Genomic DNA, 22,013 nt, shown 5'->3' on the forward strand with positions numbered 1-22,013 from the left:
CTCATCATGCTCATTTTTCTTTGCTAAGAACTATTGAAAATGATGACAAATATCTATGTAATTACAATTAAGCTTTCATAGATGCATACACTGTACTTTTAACAAGTTCATTCTGTTAAGTTTCACCCTATTTTGAATAATGACATTCACTGGTACAGAGGAGAGTTATTAAAATGACAGTCGAACTTATATCTTTGTATCAGTTAAGAAGATAGGCTTAACTGCAGAAAAGATAGTTACTGTATTCAATAATATAATTCAATGTATATAATTGTTAGTTCATAATATACAGATAGTAACTCTAAGAAGATTCCTGTTGGAATATCTCTGAAGATTAAGTAGATCAGCTTATTGTGGCAGGACCTGCTAACCAAAGTGATCTCCTGCCAACACACTTTAGTCCATATATCTTCAGTTTTGATTTTGTCCTCCCAAAGAAGGCGGAGTCTTTCTCAGTGTAACATTTCCCAGGTTTAAAATTGTAATATTCTGAGGAAGAACTTTAACTTATATTAATCCTCTTTCACTTTCTAAAAATTATAAGCATCACTAAATTACCAGAAAAGCCTCTTTAACAATCAGTACCTGCTTCAAAAATGATTCCTTTTTAAAAGTTCTGATAATCTTGTAATTTTCCAAGTACCATCTTGTGAAACTTGTCTCCTCCCCATTATTCTTTTTGTTTCCATTCAGACCATTTGATCAAAACTGAAATTTTTCTCTCTGCTACTACATGTGTCTTTATATGCTTTCTCCCTGAAAAATAAAATCTTTAGTTTCAGGAGCTCTGTGTTCTATTCCTTCACTTTAAAATCATGGGAAAAATAACTATCATTTCCTTATCCCTGTCACCAATTCCCTCATCATTTTCAGTGAACCAATTTTCTCCTTTTTCTTCTGTCTACTGTAAGGAACTTTTTACTCTGCTCCATTCTCTGCAATTCAGGGCTCATAATTTCTTTGAGTTTCCCAGATTATCCTTTATACTTGGGTCTACTTTTTCATTAAAAAAAGACAGTCTTTTTTTGATTCATCATCTGTATATTGCTGTATTTAGAACCCATCTACTTACTGATGAAAACTAACTTTCCATCCTGCTTAATTACACTGAATCTGTAATTTCGGAATGAATTTAAAATCATCCTGTTCTGTGAGAGAATTTTCTAGCATATTCAGGTTACTCTATAATACACAATGAAGCTGAAGTATTTTATAATGAATATAGTATCAATAATGAGACTGTATGTATCTTGCACAGTGGGTCAGCAAATCCATAAGCTTGATCACCATTTTATTAGAAACTTGACCAATCATATTAGCATTGGTGGGGGGTGGTACAGCAGGGAAAGAGGCATGGACATTGGGTAGCAGATTTGAGTTCTAATTTTGTGACAGTCCCTATTTGTGCACCTTTGGGCTAAGGCATTATTACCTGCCTGAGCCTTTTATTTATAAAATGGGGATGAATATCTCAGACATTTCAAAGAAGTAATATGTAAAACATCCTCCTCAGAATCTAGTACAATAGCCCTCTGTAATGGTAATTCTCCTCCTTCCAAAATGGACACATCAACTTTGAGTTCAGAGTAGGTGAAATTCAGCCTAGATACAACCATTTCAATAAAGAGAACACTTTTCTTTTATCATTGCTACGTGAGTGTATTATATGAGAAGCTAACTTGCTTTCATTTCATCTGCTAACTAGAACTTGGTATCAGCTCTAAAGAAATTATTAGATGACATATATCTTATGATCCAATCTCAAGTAAAATACTCTTTCTAGCTTTTAAAATGTTTTTAAGTTACAAAGCAAGTCTATCACCTGGCTTTAAATGATTTCTCCTACCTTTTCCTTAGACCATTCAGGCAATTTGCATTAATTTACTGATTACACAAGCCTTTTCTGGAAGGCTGAGGCCTTAGATACTGAGATATCCCTGTGAATAAATCTGTTAAGTCCACGTGTTCAACTCTAATAGCTGATTTCTGAAATAAATCAAAGCCCTACCAATTTAAACAAGATATTTTCAGATTGCTTACTGGAGACCTATCATCACAATACAATGTATTTCATATGCCCTACCCATTTCCAAAAATATAGCAAGCTTGAAAGACATACCAATTGTCAAGAATCAAAAAAAATTTGGTGAAGTGGATTATGTATGTGGCACTAGCCTTTGTTAAAAGAGCACAAGTTCCCCTTCTGGGGAAGCCCTTTTTTTGCCAAGAGAGCTGTAATCTGCTTATTAATTTTGCACCTGTATCTCTTTTTAGGAACATATATTATCTATAATTTAATGAGCTATAAATAAAGTCTAAGATATTTTCTTTGAAATTATGCAATAGGAGCATTTATTTTTCATTTGTTGCTGCAGTCTTCATTCTGATCATCAATCCTTTATCACAACCTCTGATTTCTACTGAATATGGGCAGTGTGAATGGCTTTCAGACATGGGTACAAGTGCATTAAGTAGAAGGCCAGGGAACCACTTAGTTATCTTTACAAAGTATTAGGACTTCAAAGAATCAAAGGATGAAATGGACCTCCCTGTTTAAGTTCGACACCTATGACTGGATTGTTAACCCTGTCTGCTGAGTTACCTAAGCTTTGAATTGTTTTACAGATTTTGTTTAAAAGTTTCATATGCATTTTGTTTAAGACTGTTCTGGCCAGCTTTTTTTGTAATTTTTCTGATATCCTAATTATTATATACACACCACTGATAATAAGCTTTTGCATTTTGACCAATGCTTCTTTCTCTCTCTCTCTCTCTCTGTTTCTGTCTCTCTCAACTCTCTCTCTCTCTCTCTCTCTTGTTCTCCATCTCTTACAGTAAAATCTAGATTTTATAGGAAACCAGTAGTTACATCAGGTTGCTAAGTATCTTCCCACTGAAGGACAAGTATTCTGGAGCAGCATAAATTTAGTATTTGATATTTGATAAACAAGCTTGCTTAAGATATTTTCAATACAGTTTCAGCTTTAGCAATTGTAAGCGAAGGATCCAGTTGGTATCTGGCGAAGTAAACAGATGTGGATATGCTGTCTGCATTGAAATGCAGTAATTTTTCTGAAAAACAGATAAGAACTTGTGAGCGTGAATAGTGGAATTCAAATCAGATCGGATGAAATAGTTGATATTCAGGAATAAATCACAGTATAATAAATCTGCTACTTTGCTTAGATTGTGTGAAGAATCACTAATACTGAAATACAGTCAGAGAAAAGGAAAAAAATGGAGATTCTGTGGAGGAGAGATTGGCCCTGGAATAATACTGCTGCCCTGTGTGGGATATGTCTTCTTTGAAAGGCATTAGTTCAATTCACAAAAGTACAAAGTATACAAAACATTCATTGGTCATTGCTTAGGAAAGCTAACTTATTTATAAGGCACACAGTTAAATCTAGTTGGAAATACAAAGTATTAGGGACAGTCCTTATGGTTAAGAAACTTCTAAGACTAGGTGTGTTTCAGAGAGAGGAGTCTTCTGACTTAGGGCAATAGAGAACTCCTTCGGCATAAGTTTGGTGAGAACGAATTGTTCTTGATATAACAGTGATAAGAACAAGATATTTCCTTTCCTGAGCTATTAAAATAAGGGTGGGAGGACTTGGTGATCACTAAGGCTCTTGATAATGCTCAGTTTCATCACCCTCTAGTACTAGTACTTGTTCAGATGAGTATTTTAGGAAAGGTGCCCTAGTGAGGAATGTAGCAATTCCTCGTATAATCTAATCATTTAATATGTATTTATTGAGACTCTAATTTTCTCAGCACTGGGCTTTGATATTATAGGGTATGTCAAAGATCTCTAATATATGATCTAATATCTCTAATATAGGTGGCACAATTCACAAATGAGAGTATAGAAAGGAATGATCACTTCTAATCCTCAAGAAATGTGACATGCATCCATGTGAAGATTTGTTAAATCATCAACTAGTTTGTGATCCAGTTACAGGATTGCTGTATAATGCCTGTCCCACTGGCACTTCTTGTCCAGGAGAATGTAATTGGGTATTGGTGACTCAACTGAGGCTGGGAAGACTCATCCATGCCCCAAATGAAAGGCAACAGGGACTTGACTAGCATCCAACTCTGAACTGATCAGCTTGAGATGAAGAAGAGACCCATGGGTAGGTGGGGAGACAAACTGTTTCTTTTACCACTTGGAGAAGACAGAGTGTAGGTCTGAGTTGCAGAACGGCTAAGGAATGGGAGAAATGAGAGAGAACTTCACAGGCTGAACCTTGGTGTCTTATTTATTCCTCTTGGCTACAGAAAGCCTGCCAGCAGGGGACTCATCACTAAGATATTACAGGGAACTGAAACCAGGCAAGAAAAATATGTATTGCTTTTCTCCTCACTCCATAAATTTTATTAATAAATCAGACTCTTATAGAACAGCCTGCCACAGCTATCTCTTAGAAATGATTTTATTAGAATTTTTATTAAAATGCCCAGTAGTTTAAAGAGTCAACATTTTACATTTAAGTCAACAGTGATGTCGTTGAGAACACATGTGGTTGCTACCTACCCTTTACCTGATTTGGACCTTGACTCTTGGTTAGGTTGCTGGGATAAGGCAGTATAATTTGACATTCAATTAAATGTGTGTGATTGATTTCCCGTTCTTGGCACTACCTGCCTAGACTTGTGGGAAAATTCCAAAACAGCTCATTCTTATACGGGGGCTCCCTGTGTATTCACTTCAGTTTCCACAAGGGACATTTTCATTTTTAGAAACAGTACAACACCAAGTCAGAACAGGAACAATGCAATCCCTTTAAAAATTAAATTTGAAACAAATATTATCAAAGTAAATTATGATTTTCTGATATGATTCGGCGAAGAGGGACATGAATACTTACTCTCTATGCACTTGCTTTGCAGAAGAATTAGTTTCAAAAGCAATAACACATATGGGTTTGTTTTCCTGGTTGTGAACATAAATGCGTGCTAATTACAGAGACAGGTCACTGCGCTGTTCGGCAGCATGTTTGTCAAGTGCTTTTCAGTCAGACCCTTGCAGCCCCAAAGGGCAGAGCTTTAGGCTGCTCTAAGCTTGTTGGTACACAGCCTGCCGTGGAATAGGTGTGACCAGGCAGGGCCGACAGCATATTAATCCAGTTTTCTTCGGTGGGAGTGCTTCAACTGGTCCCTTCCATCATTGCTGAGTTCCTTGTCACAGCAAATAGGAACCTAGCTCTGGGACCTGGGGTGAAGGAGAGCACAGAGTGGGCTTGGGTAACATGATTGGCCGTAACATGATTACTCCTGTGTAAATGGAACAATTAGAGCAGGTACCACTAGAGTTCTAGTTAAGGAGGAAAGGGGAAAAACATTGCCCTTTGTACCCCTAGAAGAATCACTGCTCATCTGTACCCAAGTAGAGTCATCAAGGATAATTAATCCACAATGGTTTATCACCCCAAAGGACTCTAGTGTTAAGTGAACTTGCCAGTTTACTTGACTATGGGTGCTGGCAGAAGACACCATAGGATAGTAGTATGGTTACTCATGAATACTGCAGTTTATTGAGAAGATGATATGATAGCTGGGTTGGGAGAGAAGGAGAAATTTAGTACTATACAGCATCTGGGACAATTGAGGTTAAGTAGTGGTTATGATAGTAGAATGGTGGGAAAGTTATTGCCTAATTGCTGTGGCTAGGACTTCCAATATTATGTTGATTAAAGTGGTGAGGGTGGGCATTCTTGTCTTGTTCATGATCTTCAAAGGAAAAGCTTTCAGCTTTTCACCATTGAGTATGATGCAACCTGTAGGTTTGTCATAGATGGCTTTTCTTATATTGAGGTATGTTTCTTCTATATACACTTTGTTGAGAGTTTTTGTCATAAACTCAAATTTTGGATCTGTTAGATCTTGAATTTTGATTGTCAAAAAGCATCTTCAAATGCTTTTTCTGTGTCTGTTGAGATGATTTTTATCCCTCATTTTATTTATGTGGTGTGTCCTGTTTATTGATCTGTGGTTGTTGAACCAACCTTTCAGCCCTGGATAAAATCCCACTTGATCACGGTGGATGATTCTTTTAATAATGTATTTTTCATTTGCTAATATTTTGTTGAAGACTTGTGCAGATATGTTTGTGAGGGATATTGGCCTGTAATTCTCTTTTTCTGTGGTGGTATCCTTGTCTGGTTTTGGTTATCAGAGTAATGCTGGCCTTATTATAAAATGAGTTCAGCAGCATTCTCTGCTCTTTGATTTTTTTTTGCATGAGTTTGAGAAGGATACGTATTAAATCTTCTTTGCATGTTTGGTAGAATTCACCAGTGAAGCCATCTGGTTCAAGATGCTTGTTTATGGGGAGATTTTTGCTTGCTGATTCAATCTCCTTGCTAGTAATTGGTCTATTCAGATTTTCTATTTCTTCAAGATTCAGCCTTGGAAGATTACAAAATTCCCAGGTAGAATGATTCAGCTGTCCTCCTTCAACATAGCAGCATGAATTGCAGTGACTAGTTATTCCAAACAATGAAGAGACAGCATAAGGTTAATTTTTATATTATATGAAAGCACTTCTTGCTCAGTGTTTTGCCCTTGATGTTTAAAAATACATAGTTTTTTAAAATTGTTAGCATCTTACATTATATGGTACTTTCATCACAATTAATGATTATTGATGTTTTATTATTAACTGAAGTCTATAATTTATTGAAATTTTTTTCTCTTCCAGGATCCCATCAGGATACATTATATTTAGTTATCATGTTTCCTTGGGCTCCCCTTGGTTGTGATAGTTCTGAGACCTTCTTTGTTTTTGATGACTGTGACAGTTGTGAGGTTTACTGGTCAAATATTTTGTAATACGTATCTCGGTTTGATTTGTCTGATATTTTTCTCATAGTTAGACCAGGGTTAATATTATTAGGAGGGAGACCACAGAGGTAAAATGCTACTGTCACCACATCATATCAAGAGTACATACTATCTATGTGACTTGTCCCTGTTGATGTGAACCTTGATCACTGGTTTGAGGCACTATTTGTAAGGCATCTGTATTATAAAGTTCCTCTTTTCTTCCTGCTTTCCACGTAGTTATTTTTGGAAGGAAGTCAGTATCTGAAGCTCTTAAGTGCTTAAGGAGTTGGGAGTTATCTTAAGGGTGGAGTATCTACATAAATTATTTGGAATTGTGTTCTTCAGTTTTTTTTATTCAATCATTTATTTATATCAGTATAGATTCATAGATATTTATGCTTTGGGGTAAAACCCAATACTACTTTATTTATTTACTTGCCCACATTGTTCCAACTTAGGCATTGGGAACTCTTTTACTTGGCTCCTGTATCCTTTTGACATACTCATATCATTGCAGGTTTTGTTTTGTTTTGTTTTAGCACTTTCTTACTTTCTGCCATTCCAAGATGGTTCAAACTTACCTTGTATATTTCATGCCCCAGTCATTAGATGTACTAATGACAAGTGATATTGAACATCTTTTCATGTTTTTTTTACCACCTGTATGTTTTTTGGTGAGGTGTCTGTTCAGATGGTAAAATTGTTTTTTTTTTCTTTTGTTGAATTTTAAGAGTTCTTTGTATATTTTTATTACAAGTCTCCTATCCCATCTGTATTTCATAAATATTTTCTCCCAGTCTATGGCCTGGCTTTTCATTCTTTTAACAGTATTTTTTTTCAGAATAGAAGTTTTTAGTTTGAATAAGTCCAACTTATTCTCTTTTTTCATGTATTATGCTATTGGTTTTGTATATAAAAACTTACCACCAAACTCAAGATCATGTGTTTTCTTCAGGAAGTTTTATAGTTTCTTATTATCCCTTAGGTCAGTGACCTATTTTGAATTAATTTTTGTGTAAGATATAAGGTTTGTGTAGAGGTTCTTCTTCTTCCATATGGATGTCCAGTTGTTCCAGCAAAATTTGTTGGGAAGACTCTCTTTTCTCCATTTAATTGCTCTCTCACCTTTGTCAAAGATCAGTTGACTATTTTGTTTGGTTCTGTTTTTGGACTCATTTTTCAGGTCTACTAGCGTACCTTTCTATTCTTTCACCAATACTACACTGTCCTTATTTTTGTAGCTTTTATAGTAAGTCTAGAAAGCAGGTAGTGTCAGGTAGTGGAAATCCTACAATTTCTTCAGTATTTCAGTTCTTCTTCAGTATTAAAGACTACTCTAGTTTTTTTTTCTTTCCATTTAAACTTTAGAATCAGCTTGTTGATATCTCCAAGTTAGGTTCCTGTGAGTTAGGGATATGACTCTGATAGTACTGAATCTATAGATCAAGTGGGGAAAAATTGACATCAGATGATATTGAACAATATGAACACTAACAATATTGAACTTCCAATTCATGAAATGGAATATTTCTCCACTTTTTAGAGATCTTTATTGAAAATTATCTAATTTTTCAAAAGTGCTTTATAGTTTTCTACCTGTACATATTTTGTTAATTTGTAACTTAGTATATCATTTCATGAACTATTATTATAAGTGGTATTAATTTTTAAATTTCAAATTCTAATTGTTCATTGCCAGATAAAGGAAAGAAAGTTTTTTTTTTTGCACATTGACTTGTATCCTGTAACTTTGGTATAATCACGTATAAGTTCCAAGGGGTTTTTAAATTTTTTTAAATTGTTTTTGCCAGTTCATTGGAATTTTCTGTAGACAATCATGTCATCTGTGAAAACAGTTTTAATTCTTTCTTTACAATCCTTATACCTTCTACTTCTTTTTCTTGTTTTATTATGCTTGTGAGCACTATTCAGTATGATGTTAGGTAGGAGGTATAAGAGGGCATCCTTGCCATGTTCCTGATTTTCGGGGGAAAGCATCCAGTTTTTCACCACTGGAGATGATGGTAGCTATTGGTTCTTACAGGTATCTTCTAACAAATTGAGGAAGTTATTAGGTATTCCTACTTTGCTGAGAGTTTCTTTTTTCTTTAGTCATGAATGGAGATTTGATTTTGTTAAATGCCTTGTATGTGTCAATTGATATATATGATCATATGACTTTTCCTGTTTTCTCTGTTGATACAGTGGATTACATTGATATATTTTCAAATGTTGAACTTGGCCTCACGTACCTGGAATAAGCCCCATTTGGTCATGGTGTATAATTGTTTTATACATTGTTGGATTTGACTTCCTATATTGGGTATTTTTGTGCCAATGCTCAGGAGAGGTGTTGGTCTGTAGTTTCCCTTTTTCATAATGCCTTTATCTTATTTTGGTATTAGGTTAGTGTTGGACTCATGCAATGAGTTCGGAAGTGCTTCCTCTGCTTTTGTTTTCTTCAAAAGACTATAGAGAATTGGTAAGGTTTCTTTCTTATATACTTTTTTTAGAAATAACTTGTGGAACTACCTGAGTTTGGTGATTTCATTTTTGGGAAGGTTATATCGATTCCATTTATTTGGTAGATATAGGGATATTCAGGTTATTTGTTTCTACTGGGTATGTTGGTAGTCTGTGTCTTTCAAGAAATTGGTCTATTTCATCTCAATTATCAGATTTGTGGGCATAGAGTTGTTCATGGTGTTCCTTTCTTATTTTTAATGTCCAGGGGCCAGTAATGGTGATTCCTCTTTCATTTATAATACTGGCAATTTGTGTCTTTTCTCTTATTTCTTAATTATCCTGGCTACATGTTTAGCAATTATGTTAATTTTTCAAAGAATCAGTTTTGATTTCATTGATATTTTTTACTGTATTCCTGTTTTGTTTTATTAATTTCTGCCTTAGTTTTTATTATTTCTCTTCTGCCGTCTTTAGGCCTAAGTTCATCTTCTGTCTCTAGTTTCCTTAGGTGGCAGCTTGTTACTGATATGTTTTTCTTTTTATCTGATATGTGTATTTAATGTTATAAATTTTCCTCTAAGCACTGCTTTTCCTATATCCCACAAATTTTGATGTTTTATTTTCATTTTTATTTCATTAAGAGTATTTAAAAATTTTACTGAGACTTCTTTGACCCATGTGTTATTTAAAAATGTATTGTGTAACCTCCAAATATTTGGAAATTTTCCAGGTATCTTTCTATTATTGATTCCTAGTTTATTTCCATCCTTGTCAGAGAACATACTTTATATTATTTCTATTAAAAAAAATTTTAAGGGTGTTTTTAGGGTCCAGAATATGGTCTGTCTTGGTGAATGTTCCAGTAGAGCTTGTGAATAATGTACATTAATCAGTTGTTGGAGTATTCTAGATCAACTTAACTGGTAGTGTTGTTGAGGTCAGCTCTATCCATATTGGTTTTCTGCCTATTTGAACTATCAGTTATTGGCAGATCTAAGTGAGAAGGGGTATAGGTATGAGCTGGAATGGTGACGGTGAAGATGGAAAGGAAGGGACTAAAGGAAGAGAGAGATATGTGAGGAAATCCTAGGTTGTGGTGATTTGTCAGATGTGAAAGGAAGGAGGGAAAAGAGCATTAAGTAGCTTCAAATGAGTTGGATAATTCATAGTCCTTTGACCTGATACACTCAGAGGCTATGGCAATATTAATAATAACCTACAATTACATAATTTACTTACATAATTTATTTATAAAAATAAACCCACTTGACACAATTCAAATCTCTGTGTTGCCCTTAGTATGACTTTAGGCATCGTAGTTATTCTAAACTTCTTCTGTTGAATGGGGGACTGTAACAGCTCCTACCTGAAAGGAGTCATTTCTAGTGAAGGGAAAGCATTAGAGCTGATGCAGGGGAGTTTCTGTGGAGCAAGTTTTATTAGTTCTTACCTTCATTTCATTCTTAACTAATCGGCACTTCTGTTTTCTTCAACATGCTGCATTAAAAAGCTTTTATTGTATTTTTTTTGTCTGGCTTTTTAATACCTCATGAATAATGGGGAATTATTGAGAAATGAAAGAAAGGTGATTATGCAAATGTTTGAAATATTTAATAATACATTAAAGTAGTCTTAAGAGAATGGGTAAAATAACTTTATTGAAGTTATATGAGCTTTTTGTAGAGGTATAGACTATTAAAGAAAAAAGGTAATTTCAGGAAGAGAACATTTAAAAAGGAGAATGCATTAGGAGCAAATAATCCAATGAATTCTATTAATTAATGAATATTCAGATAGTATATTAATTTTTTCTGAGATATAATGGCCAAGTCAAAGAATTTAAAGAATGTAAAAAGAGTGATTAAACAAACTCTAAAGTAATTAGAAGTAGTCTTTCAGAATGCCTAGTTTGACACACTGGGACAGGCTTTCACATTTGAGGGCCAGGGCATACTTATTTCATGGTTGATGTGGCTTCAGTCCCTTTCTGCTTGTGAGGACTCAGCCCCCGTGCTGCCTGCCTTGCAGCAGCCTCCCAAATCCCCAGCAGACTTTGAAGAGATTCCTTAGGGTTTGCCTGACCTAGAGCAGACTCTGCACCCTCTCTTTCTCTTTCTTTCTCATTCCACTTACCTGTGTTTGTTAATTTAATAAATTCCCTTAATTAACACTTCTTAGTGGATTAGAATCAATCAAATTCACTTTGAGTGCTACTAAGTGCAGGTTCTAAACTCTGCCTCTCTAGATCCTTACAATGGTGACAAGGACATTGGAGAAAGAAGGCTTAACCTGGGGGATAAAATTCAAATTGGAGGCAATTCACACTTATGATGGGTTTGCTGGATGAGAGTTTTTCTCAGTCCCTCATATGAAACCACTGTGCAATCCTTGAATTATTGCTAACAGTGTGTGTACACTAGCATATCCATTGTATAACATCTATATGTATGCTACTAAATGCTTTGTTCCACCATTCCAGAAAGTGACACTTTCATGTACTGGATGACACTACATCTTGTTTATATGATATTATAAGCCAAAATGCTACTTGCTACAAATAAACATCTTGACTATCACGGGCTGGCTGTTTAATATTTGCATAATTTAAGCTAATTGTTTTCTTCCCTCTGCTTTGTGAACTGGTAGTTTGGTCCTGTGGGGTCTTTGCTGTTAAAATAAGTTAGACAACGGGAAGTAAGTTAAATGAAATACGTATCAATCTATGTTGCTGTTCTAAGTAATTCTGGAAAATGTCTTGGTAGAGAACAGAGAAATGAGTTTTTAATTTTATCTTTGTATTTCGATTATGCATGTGATCCTATATCCCATAACTTTATATAATTAAGAACTGGCTGTATGTTCCATAGTGACACAGCCTGTAATCATTGGTTCCAACCCACAGTTCTCATTTAACTGAAGTTAAAGTAGAATTCAAAGCTGGGCCATTTTTTACCTTCTTCCACTCAATTCCAATTTGATTTTTTTTGGAACTACTATAAAGTATTTGTGCAGTATTTTCATGATATGACGCCTGTATGTCACTGGTCATATGACAATTACTACTTACAAGTAGAAAAGGATGCCTTCCTTATTGAGCCACGTGCTGGGATCCTATCACATGCTGCTGGCCACATAATATGAACAGTTTTCTATTTCTGCCCTGTTTGTACATTTTGTAGCAACTTTGACATTTGAAAAATATAGTATATTTGAGGGTAAAATAGAAAATATTTGTTAAATCTGAGTGAATCTACTTTTCCCTACTTGACTCTTTGATGATCTTATAAATATTCAACTCTTCCACTTTCCAGCTGGATTTTATTGTTCTACGTCCCAAACCTTTGGCCATTTCTGTCTTGTATTCGACAACCTGAGTCATATATTTGTGAGACTCAAAGAGGTGGGGTGGTTCAACTCACTCTGAGTAACGTACTTATAAATTTCTCCAAGACAGGAAATTTCATGATTTTGCTCAAATGTAGCTTCTCTCAGAAAAGCTTTCTTTGTCTCCTCCTTGCTTCACCTTCTCCCTTCCATATGCTTTGGGCAGTTCATTCATTAAGTCCATGAATACAGAATAACTTTCGATTAATGTCTTTCTCCCTCCAAGCTGAAAACTTTGATGGAGGGTAGCATGATCTGTCTTTGTTTACAGCTGTATCATCTGTGACTATACACTCTAAGTACTGAACAAATTTTTAATAAATGAACAAAAACTTTGATAAACAATTTTTGATAATTGCCACAACTAGTACCTGAATGGAGTCTAAAATAATTCTTGAAATCAGATTGTCTGTAGTATAACTGCTAGAACTTTGAAAATGGGTGGTAATACTATGTTTCGTTCTGTTTCATTAACGTTCTGTCTACTTGTCTTTATCTTTGAAATCTTTTAAATGAAGATAAATCACATTTAAAATAGAAAGCATAAACTTTATTTTTAAAAATTAAAATGTGCATAGTTTGTAATCAGATAACTCCTGATTTCATCTCCGGAGAACAGTATCACTTTTAAACCGTTTCTTCTTTAGTCAAATAACTTGCTTTTATCTTTCCACGTAGATGTGATATTAAAAAATTTTAACTGCTATTGCAGTTTTTCTAAAAGATCTGGTCACATTCTCCATCTCTTTCTAAAGTTGTAGAGCAGAGGCATAAACAGTATTTGATTATTACTCTAATACTGAAGAACAATGCATTTTTTTACTTCGGTCCCCACCCCAAGTAGTTAAATACCAGTGAGAATTCATCCTCTCAAAATTCTAATCTCATTATTTCCTACAAAATGTGAAGCTAATGGAATTCTTTGCTTTTGGTTTTTGTCTCCTCTTTTTCATTCCCGGGCTACTGGTGTTCCATTCCTAATGGAAGAGCATAGGGTCATACAATCTCAGGGTGAAAGGTACAGTGAAGGTCACCTAGCGCAATGGTCGCCAGATAATTGAGTCCCTTTGGTGACATTCCTGTTAAAGACTTCATCTAGCCTATTCCTGGAATCCTTGGAATGGTGGAGCAAACGCACTATTTCCTATGGCAGCAGATTGTATTTTGTTGTCAGCTAGGGCTACTACAAACTGCTTTCCTCATATTAATCACTCATAGTTTCCACATGTTTCTTCTATTTTACTGTTTAGTCTCATAAAGAGCAAATTGAACTCATCTTTCTTAGTTCAGGCTGCTGTAACAGCAATATCATAGACTGCATGGCCTAAACAATAAACACTAATTTCTCATGGTTCTGGAGGTTGGGAAGTGTAAGATCACGGTGCCAGCAGATTTGGTGTCTGGTGAGGATCTGCTTCCTGGCTTGTAGACAGGTCTCCTCGTATTCTCACTTGGGGGAGAGCAAGCTAGCTCTCTGGCCCTTTCTTATTAGGGTGCTAATCCCATTTGTGAGGCTCTACCCTTATGACCAATTATCTCCCAAAGGCCCCATTCCCAAACACAGTCATATGGGGATTAGATTTCAACACATGGATTTTGGGAGGACACAAACATTCAGACCATAGCACTATGTTGTCCAGGACACGCGATTTGCCGGTGACTCTCATGTTTCCTGTAAGTCTTCCTTTCTCTAGGTTAACCCCTCTCAGCTCCTCAGTCATTCTCTGTGTGAGCTGATACCATGTCATCTTCCCATCCTAGTCTCTCCAGTCTGAATAGATTATTTTGCTTGTATATGCAGCAATGAGTGTATTACTTCAATTGTGCTCTGAGGAGCGAGAGTAGAGTGCGAGCATCATCGTCTCAATTCAAATATTTTAATCTAATTAGCACATCAGCAATGAAATGGTTGAAGTACCTGAGTAACGACAGTGCCTGGTTAGATACAACTGCTCTTCTCGTCTGATCTTTTACTTCTAGGTGTGCTTTAATTTGTCAACTTTGTTGATAATGAATAGATTTTTAAAACTCTGTTAGCTGAAATGAACTTTATTTCAGAGCCAGTATCTCAAATCATGCTTAATAGAGAATGGTTCTTTGGACAAGTTCATTAACCTATCTACATAGCAGTTTCCCAATATTTACCTAACAAGGTTATTGTGAAGGCTAAATTAGTTGTAAAGTGCTTACATGTAAAGTGTATATAAAGTGCTCAAAACACAGAGTGAGGGCTCAGTGCATATTAGTGAGAATAATCTTTACTATTATTACTTGTTCCAGGAGTTCTGAGAAATGCTTATTTTAATACTGAATAAATCAGAAGGGTCTGTGGCTTCATTATATTTTTAAAGTATCATCTAATATATCTAATCTGGACCTACAGGAATAAAAGTTATGCATAAAAGAATTCACAGCACACATTTGTCTAAATGCCTTGACAAATGAGAACAAAATACAGCAAAGTTTTGACACTTATTACTCATTTGTTATGAAGAGAACAGATGATGTTATAAAGTGTTTACTTCTCACATTTTTAATGTTAAAATGAATTTATTAACTTTTCACCGAAGTGATTATTTCTTTCACGTAAATCTAAGAGCTGTTGCTGTCCAACGTATTTTGAAGAGATTAACATTTTTGAAAATACGGAAGCTTGTGTGTTTAAAGGCATTTGTCTTTTTACTATACTTGTTTGTGCCAGTACATTTCAGCACCACAGCTGGGCCTTTTCCAGGTTAAGATGCTGAACTAAACCTCAAAGAATCACTGCAAAGGAGATTGGATTCTACTTCCCTCCTATAATTTAGTTAGTGAGAACCACAGCTGGGTAAACCTTTGGGGAAAAATTATTTTCAACTATTTAAAATTTTTTCTACTAGGAAAAGAGAAATACATTTGTGAAATCTCTGAACCAAGCAAACTACTGGAGGGTCTTGGGTCAACTCCCAAGGTGATGAAGCGCAGCTTAGTAGCAGTGAAAGTCTTACTGAGCGCCTGTAGGATCAGAGGCTATCAGATACATTTTGGATAAGTCACTCCTCTTTAGTGTCTTCCATTAAGAGGTTTACTTGGATGATGAAGATGGTTGCTAATTGCTTTTTACAATGCCTTTTTAATTTGCTATTAAAAGAATATTCATAGTAGAAGCAGTCTATGAGGCTAAGCTGTATTTCAAGAACAATTAATTATAATTCTGTTCTTTTTACAGCATCTGTTATACATACATAAACACACAAATGGTTTGTCAGACAGTTTGTAGTTTGTACTGGCTCACAAAAACCTATTATTAAATTTTCAGGAGTTTAGTATGCTTGATGTCAGACAAGCAGCTTGGAATTTGCCATGGTGGGAATATTTACACCATGGAAGTTGGTGAATGCCACAAATCAAAGCCTTTTTTTTTTTTTGTTCTCTTGGGCAGCTGGTTGTTAAACACTTACTAGCACACCTGTGCCCCAAAGTATTTCTTTAAATAAATTGAAAGCTCTTAGTATCAATGGTTTTAGTGTGAAAGTTTACACAAGGAAAAGTAAACTGGTTTTTTTTTTCTGTGTTCTCAGGGATACGAAAAGACCGAAGAGGAGGGAGAATGTTGAAACACAAGCGCCAGAGAGATGGTGGGGAGGGCAGGAATGAAGCAGGGCCCCCTGGAGACATGAGAGCTTCCAACCTTTGGCCAAGCCCTCTCTTGATTAAGCATACTAAGAAGAACAGCCCAGCATTGTCCCTGACGGCTGATCAGATGGTCAGTGCCTTGCTGGAGGCTGAGCCCCCCATGATCTATTCCGACTATGATCCTACCAGACCCTTCAGTGAGGCTTCAATGATGGGCTTGCTGACCAACCTTGCAGACAGAGAGTTGGTTCACATGATCAACTGGGCAAAGAGGGTGCCAGGTAAGAATGCTCAGCTCAACTTTTATTTAAAAGTCAATGACCATGAACTGGTTGCAATGTCACGGGAGAAATGGTGGGAAGCAATAGCTTGTGATCTGATTAGTTTCGAAGGTACATCAGAATTTGTTAATGTTCAGGGTCAACGCACTGTAATTCTCCTGGATATCAGGAAATAATGTTTTAAAGTCATAATCCAGAACATCAAAGTCTTTAACCTGACATGATTTATTTTTAATCCATCTTGCTGACCAAAATATCGGGGATGGACACTATGTAAAAAAATACATGAAATAGTATATGTTCAGTGTTAGAAAATTTTAACACTAAATGATCTATCATCTACAAAATTTTAACATTGAGGACTTTTGTCCAAAACACCCTAATTACTAACAAACAATTTTACCACAAAATATAAAATTTTTTAAAGAATTTTTGGAGTAAAGAGATAATAATAAGCTTTTTTACTGAATGCCAATTATTTACTCAACTGTGTATTCTCACTGCTTCAGGAGCAAGGTAACATGATAGAAAAATAAATTAGGCTCTCATCCCTGAGAAGAGATACAGTGCCTGAAGTGACACATGGTCCTTCAGTTGATTCTCTCAGAACTGGTGTTCCTATAAAACTTGACTGTTGCTCTTGTTGTTCAGGGAGAAGAACTCTAGTTATTATGGAAACAAGACTAGAAAATGACCTCCTCCATGCCCCAACATATCCATTCAGGAGCTAACGTAGATGAATCAAGGCAAGAGGAAGTTAAATCTTTTTTCTGGGCTTATAAATCAAATGAGTTATGGATTTAGACAGAGATTGTCTTGCTTTTTTTTAATAGATGAAATTCATTATTACCTATGAAGCATGGGATGTTTTTGGTTAAACTAAATAAATGTGGAGTTTTTGTATTTGCATTTCAAAGTTCACTGATTGGTTATAGGCCAAGTAAACATATGTCTGGCCTTCGAGACTATTTCATATATTTGCATATGTACCATATAAACATGTGGTCCTTTGACTTCGGAAGCAGCAATGTTGTGATCTAACCTTGATAGAGGGTATGCATTTCGATGGTGGAGCTCAGGTTACATGGAAGCATGGGGATTAACAGGCATATTTAGATTTTCAAGGTCAGTCTAACTGGCAAATAAGAACTCCCAGCCATCTTTGGAATTGAGTTTTATTGAGCTCCTACCTCCCTTAGCATTTTCATGTGAAACAGATTTGTGAATAAGCAAATATTGGAATTTAAATATAATGTGGTTATAGATTTTATCCCTTAAAAAAATACCTTGGGAGAAGAGAAAAAAAACAATAGCCATATTCCTGAGGGCCATCTCTTAGTTGTCATTAAGTTGTATTGTCTCATAAGCATATATTTTTCCCTTGTGAAGTCTTGACAATAGTAGTTCCAGAGTATTGCTGTACTCATCTGTTTTCTTCATATTTATTAGATTTCCATCACAATATTTTTATAATTATAAAAACTTGAAGGACATTTGAAATAATTAGAATTAAGTTTAAATATATTATGAGTGGATAAAGAACTCATGGCAATACTCTTCTGAATTCAGGAATAAAATGGAGATAGGAATCAAGAAAGGAAATGTTCATGCTTAGCCATCCCATTGTTAAACCCAGAACTAAATAAATGTATGATAATGAGTTGTGTGACAAAACCACTCTTTAATTTGATTCTATTAGGTTAAAAGACCTAAATGATTCCAAGATCCTTGGACCAAACTATATCTTGTTACTTTGTAGTTTAAAAAAAAGAATCATAAAGACAAAAGTGGAATTATGTGTGTGTATGTGTATGATTTATTGGAATATACCTGTTATAAATCAAAAGGCTACTTGTCTGATCAACCAGAATAAAAATAGGCATTGATTTTAAAAAAGTGAAAAATGAGGTGACAAAAGATGAAAAAAGTCTTCTGGAAAAACTTTGAAGATGATTGTCTAACTTTTCAGAAAAATAGACAAAGTAACATTTTGAAAAGATGTCATATATTTAAATACCATCTGCCATTTAAAAAATAGCCCCCACAAGAATCCAATATAGACAACATTGTATCTATATGATGATAGTTTGAGAGTAATAATAATAGTAATTTAATATAAGGGAATAGAAAACATCATTAGTAAGTAGAATAGCAAGAAAGCCAGTCATACAAGTACCTGGAACTAAAACTATGTGATACAAAAATCTGCATGGAACATTTGGATAATCCTTAGATGGCTATGAATATAACCAAACTTGTGATTTGACTTCATTTTTTAAAAATTCAGCTTTAATGAGATATATTTAACAAATAGAATTATGAGATATTCAACATGTACATTGTGATGATTTGTTTTACTTAGACCTTGTGAAAGTGTTCTCTCCATCTAATTAACACACCCATCACCTCACATATTCATCTTTTTTATAAGTTAGAACATAAAAGTTCTACTTTCTTAGCAAATGTTAATTGTACAATGCAGGGTTATCAATTATAGTCACCATGTTTTATATTTGATCCTCAGATCTTTTTCATCTTATAGCTGAAAGTTCATACTCTTTTACTGAATTCTCCCTATTTGTCCCATCTCCAAACTTCTGGCATCTTTTCGACTCTGTTTCTATGAGTTTGGCTGCCTTTTTTTTTTATCCACATTTTTCTTTCTCTGTCTGGTTTATATATCACTTAGTGTAATGCCCTCAGTTTCCATTCATGTTGTCACAAATGATAGGATTTCCTTCTTTCTCATGACAGAATAATATTCCATTATAAGTAGATCTATGTCTAGATTCAGATCTTCCCTATCCATTCACCTGTTAATGGACACTGGTTTATTTCCCTAGCTTGGCTATTGGGAATAATGCTCCAGTGAACATGGGAGTGCAGATATCTCTTCAATATCCTGTTTCCAATTCCTTTGGATATATACCCAGAAATAGGATTGCTGGATCACACGGTAGTTCTATTTGTAATTTTTTAAGGAACTTCTATTCTGTTTTCCATGGTTGCTGCACCAGATTATAAACCCATTAACTGTATACAAGGATTCCCTTTTCTCCACATTCTTTCCAACCTCATTATCTACTGTTTTTTTCAATGGTAGCCAGTCTAAGAGCTGTGAGGTGGTGTCTCATTGCAGTTTTGATTTGCATTTTCCTGATGATTGGTGATATTGAGCATTCTTTTCATGTATTTTTTGGCCAGTTGTATGTCTTTTCTGAAAAATGTTTATTAGTCTTCTACCCATTTTTTTAATCAGGTTTTTTTTTTTGCTATTAATATGTATGAGTTCTTTATATATATTAGCTCCTTATCAGATATACAATTTGCAAATATTTTCTCCTATTCAGTAAGTTACCTTTTCATTTTGCTTATAGTTTCCTTTGCTGTGCAAAAGCTGTTTAATTAAACCTAGTTTCACTTATTTTTGTGTTTTTAAAACTTTGCTTTTGGTGTCAAATCCAAGAAAACCATTGCCAAGATCAGTGTCGGGGTGTCTTTTCCCTCTGTTTTCTTCTAGGAGTTTTATGGTTTCAGATCTTACATTCAAGTCATTAATTCATTTTGAGTTGATATTTGTGTATGGTATAAGATAGGGGTTCAATTCTATTCCTGTGCATGTGGCTGTCCAGTTTCCCAACATCATTCATGGAAAAGACTATTTTTTCCCCATTGTATATTCTTGGCTCCTTTGTCATAAATTAACCTTATATGCTTGGGTTTATTTCTGGGCTCTCTTTTTTGTTCCACTGACCTCTTGTTTTTATGCCAGTACCATACTCTTTTGATTACTATAGCTTTGTAATATAGTTTGAAATCAGAAAGTGTGATGCTGATGCCTCCAGCTTTGTTATTTCTCAAGACTGCTTTGGCTATTTGGGGCCTTTTTGTGGTTTGTAAGAATTTTAGGCTTTTTTCTGTTTCTGTGAAAAATGACCATTGAAATTTGGATAGAGATTACATTGAATCTGTAGGTTGTTTTGGATAATATGATCATTTTAACAGTATTAATTATTGTAATTCGTGAGCATAGAATATTTTTCAATTTGTTTCTTCTTCAGTTTCTTTCATCATGTGCTTAAAGTTTTCAGTGTACAGGTCTTTCACTTCCATGATTAAACTTATTCCTAGGTATTTTATTCTTTTGGATGCAATTATAAATGGGATTGTTTTCTTAATTTTTTTTCTGATGATTCATTAATAGCATATAGAAATACCAGTAACTTATGTATATTGATTTTGTATTCAGCATCTTTACTGAATTCATTTATTAGTTATAACAGTTTTTTTTTTCAGTCTAGTATTTTCTGTATATAGTATCATGTCATCCACAAATAGAGACAATTGTACTTCTTCCTTTTTAATTTGGGTGCCTTTTAATTCTTTTTCTTGCCTAATTGCTGTGGCATAGGACTTCCAGTACTATGATGAATGAAGTGGTGAGAGTGGTGACCCTTCCTTGTTTTGTCCTGATGTTAGAGGAAAAGTTGTCAGTCTTCATTGTTCAGTATACTGTTGGCTGTGGGCTTGTCATAAATGGCCTTTATTATATTGAAGTATGTTCCCTGTATACACAATTTATTGAGAATTTTTATTGTGATAGGATGTTGAATTTTGTAAACTGATTTTTTATGCATCTATTGATGCATTGATCATACGATTTTTATATTTCATTCTATTAATATGGTGTATCGTGTTTTTTTGATTTATGTCTGATGAACTATCCTTGCACCCTGGAATAAATCCCACTTGAGCATCATGATGGATGATCCTTTTAATGTGTTTTTGAAAATGGTTTGTTAATATTTTGTTGAAGATTTTTGTATCTATGATCATCAGGAATATTGATTTGTAATTTTCTTTTCTTGTAGTATCCTTGTCTGGTTTTGGTATTGGGTAATAATGGCTTTATAAAATGATTATGGAAATATTCCCTCTTCTGTTTATTGGAAGAGTTTGAGAAGGATTGGTAATAATTCTTTTTTAATGTTTGGTAAAATTTACCAGTAAAACCTTCTGGTCCTGATATTTTCTTTGTTGGGTTGTTTTTGATCACTGATTCAGTCTCTTTACCAGTAATTCATCAGTTCAGATTTTCTATTTCTTCATGATTCAGTCATAGTGGGTTTGTTTCTAGGAATTTGCTCATTTTATTTTTTAGTTGTCCAGTTTGTTGACATATAATTTTTTCTAGTACTTTCCTATACTACTTATAGTTGTGTGGTGTCATTTATAATGTCTCCTTTTTCATTTCTGATTTGATTTATTTGAGTCCTGTCTCTTTTTTTCTTGGTAAGTTTACTTGAAGGTTTGTCTGTTTATCTTTCAAAAAACCACTTCTTACATTCATCTCTTCCATTGTCATTTTATTCTCAATTTCACTTATTTCCATTCTGATCTTTTTTATTTCCTTCTTTCTACCTATTTTTATCTCAG

At 34.6% G+C, this 22,013-nt stretch overlaps 1 protein-coding gene across 4 annotated transcripts in view; it reads left to right on the forward strand.

Annotated features, from left to right (window-relative positions):
- The window catches only part of ESR1 (estrogen receptor 1), a 302,834-nt gene that overhangs the window by 161,421 nt on the left and 119,400 nt on the right, over window positions 1–22,013 (forward strand). For all 4 annotated transcript variants that reach the window (XM_073219766.1, XM_073219765.1, XM_073219767.1 and 1 more), the window contains exon 5: window positions 16,242–16,577. In XM_073219766.1, coding sequence (XP_073075867.1) covers window positions 16,242–16,577 — 336 coding nt within the window. The remainder of the gene's footprint in view (window positions 1–16,241; window positions 16,578–22,013) is intronic.

Source organism: Manis javanica, chromosome 13 (genome assembly GCF_040802235.1).
Source record: "Manis javanica isolate MJ-LG chromosome 13, MJ_LKY, whole genome shotgun sequence".
NCBI classification, from domain to species: domain Eukaryota; kingdom Metazoa; phylum Chordata; class Mammalia; order Pholidota; family Manidae; genus Manis; species Manis javanica.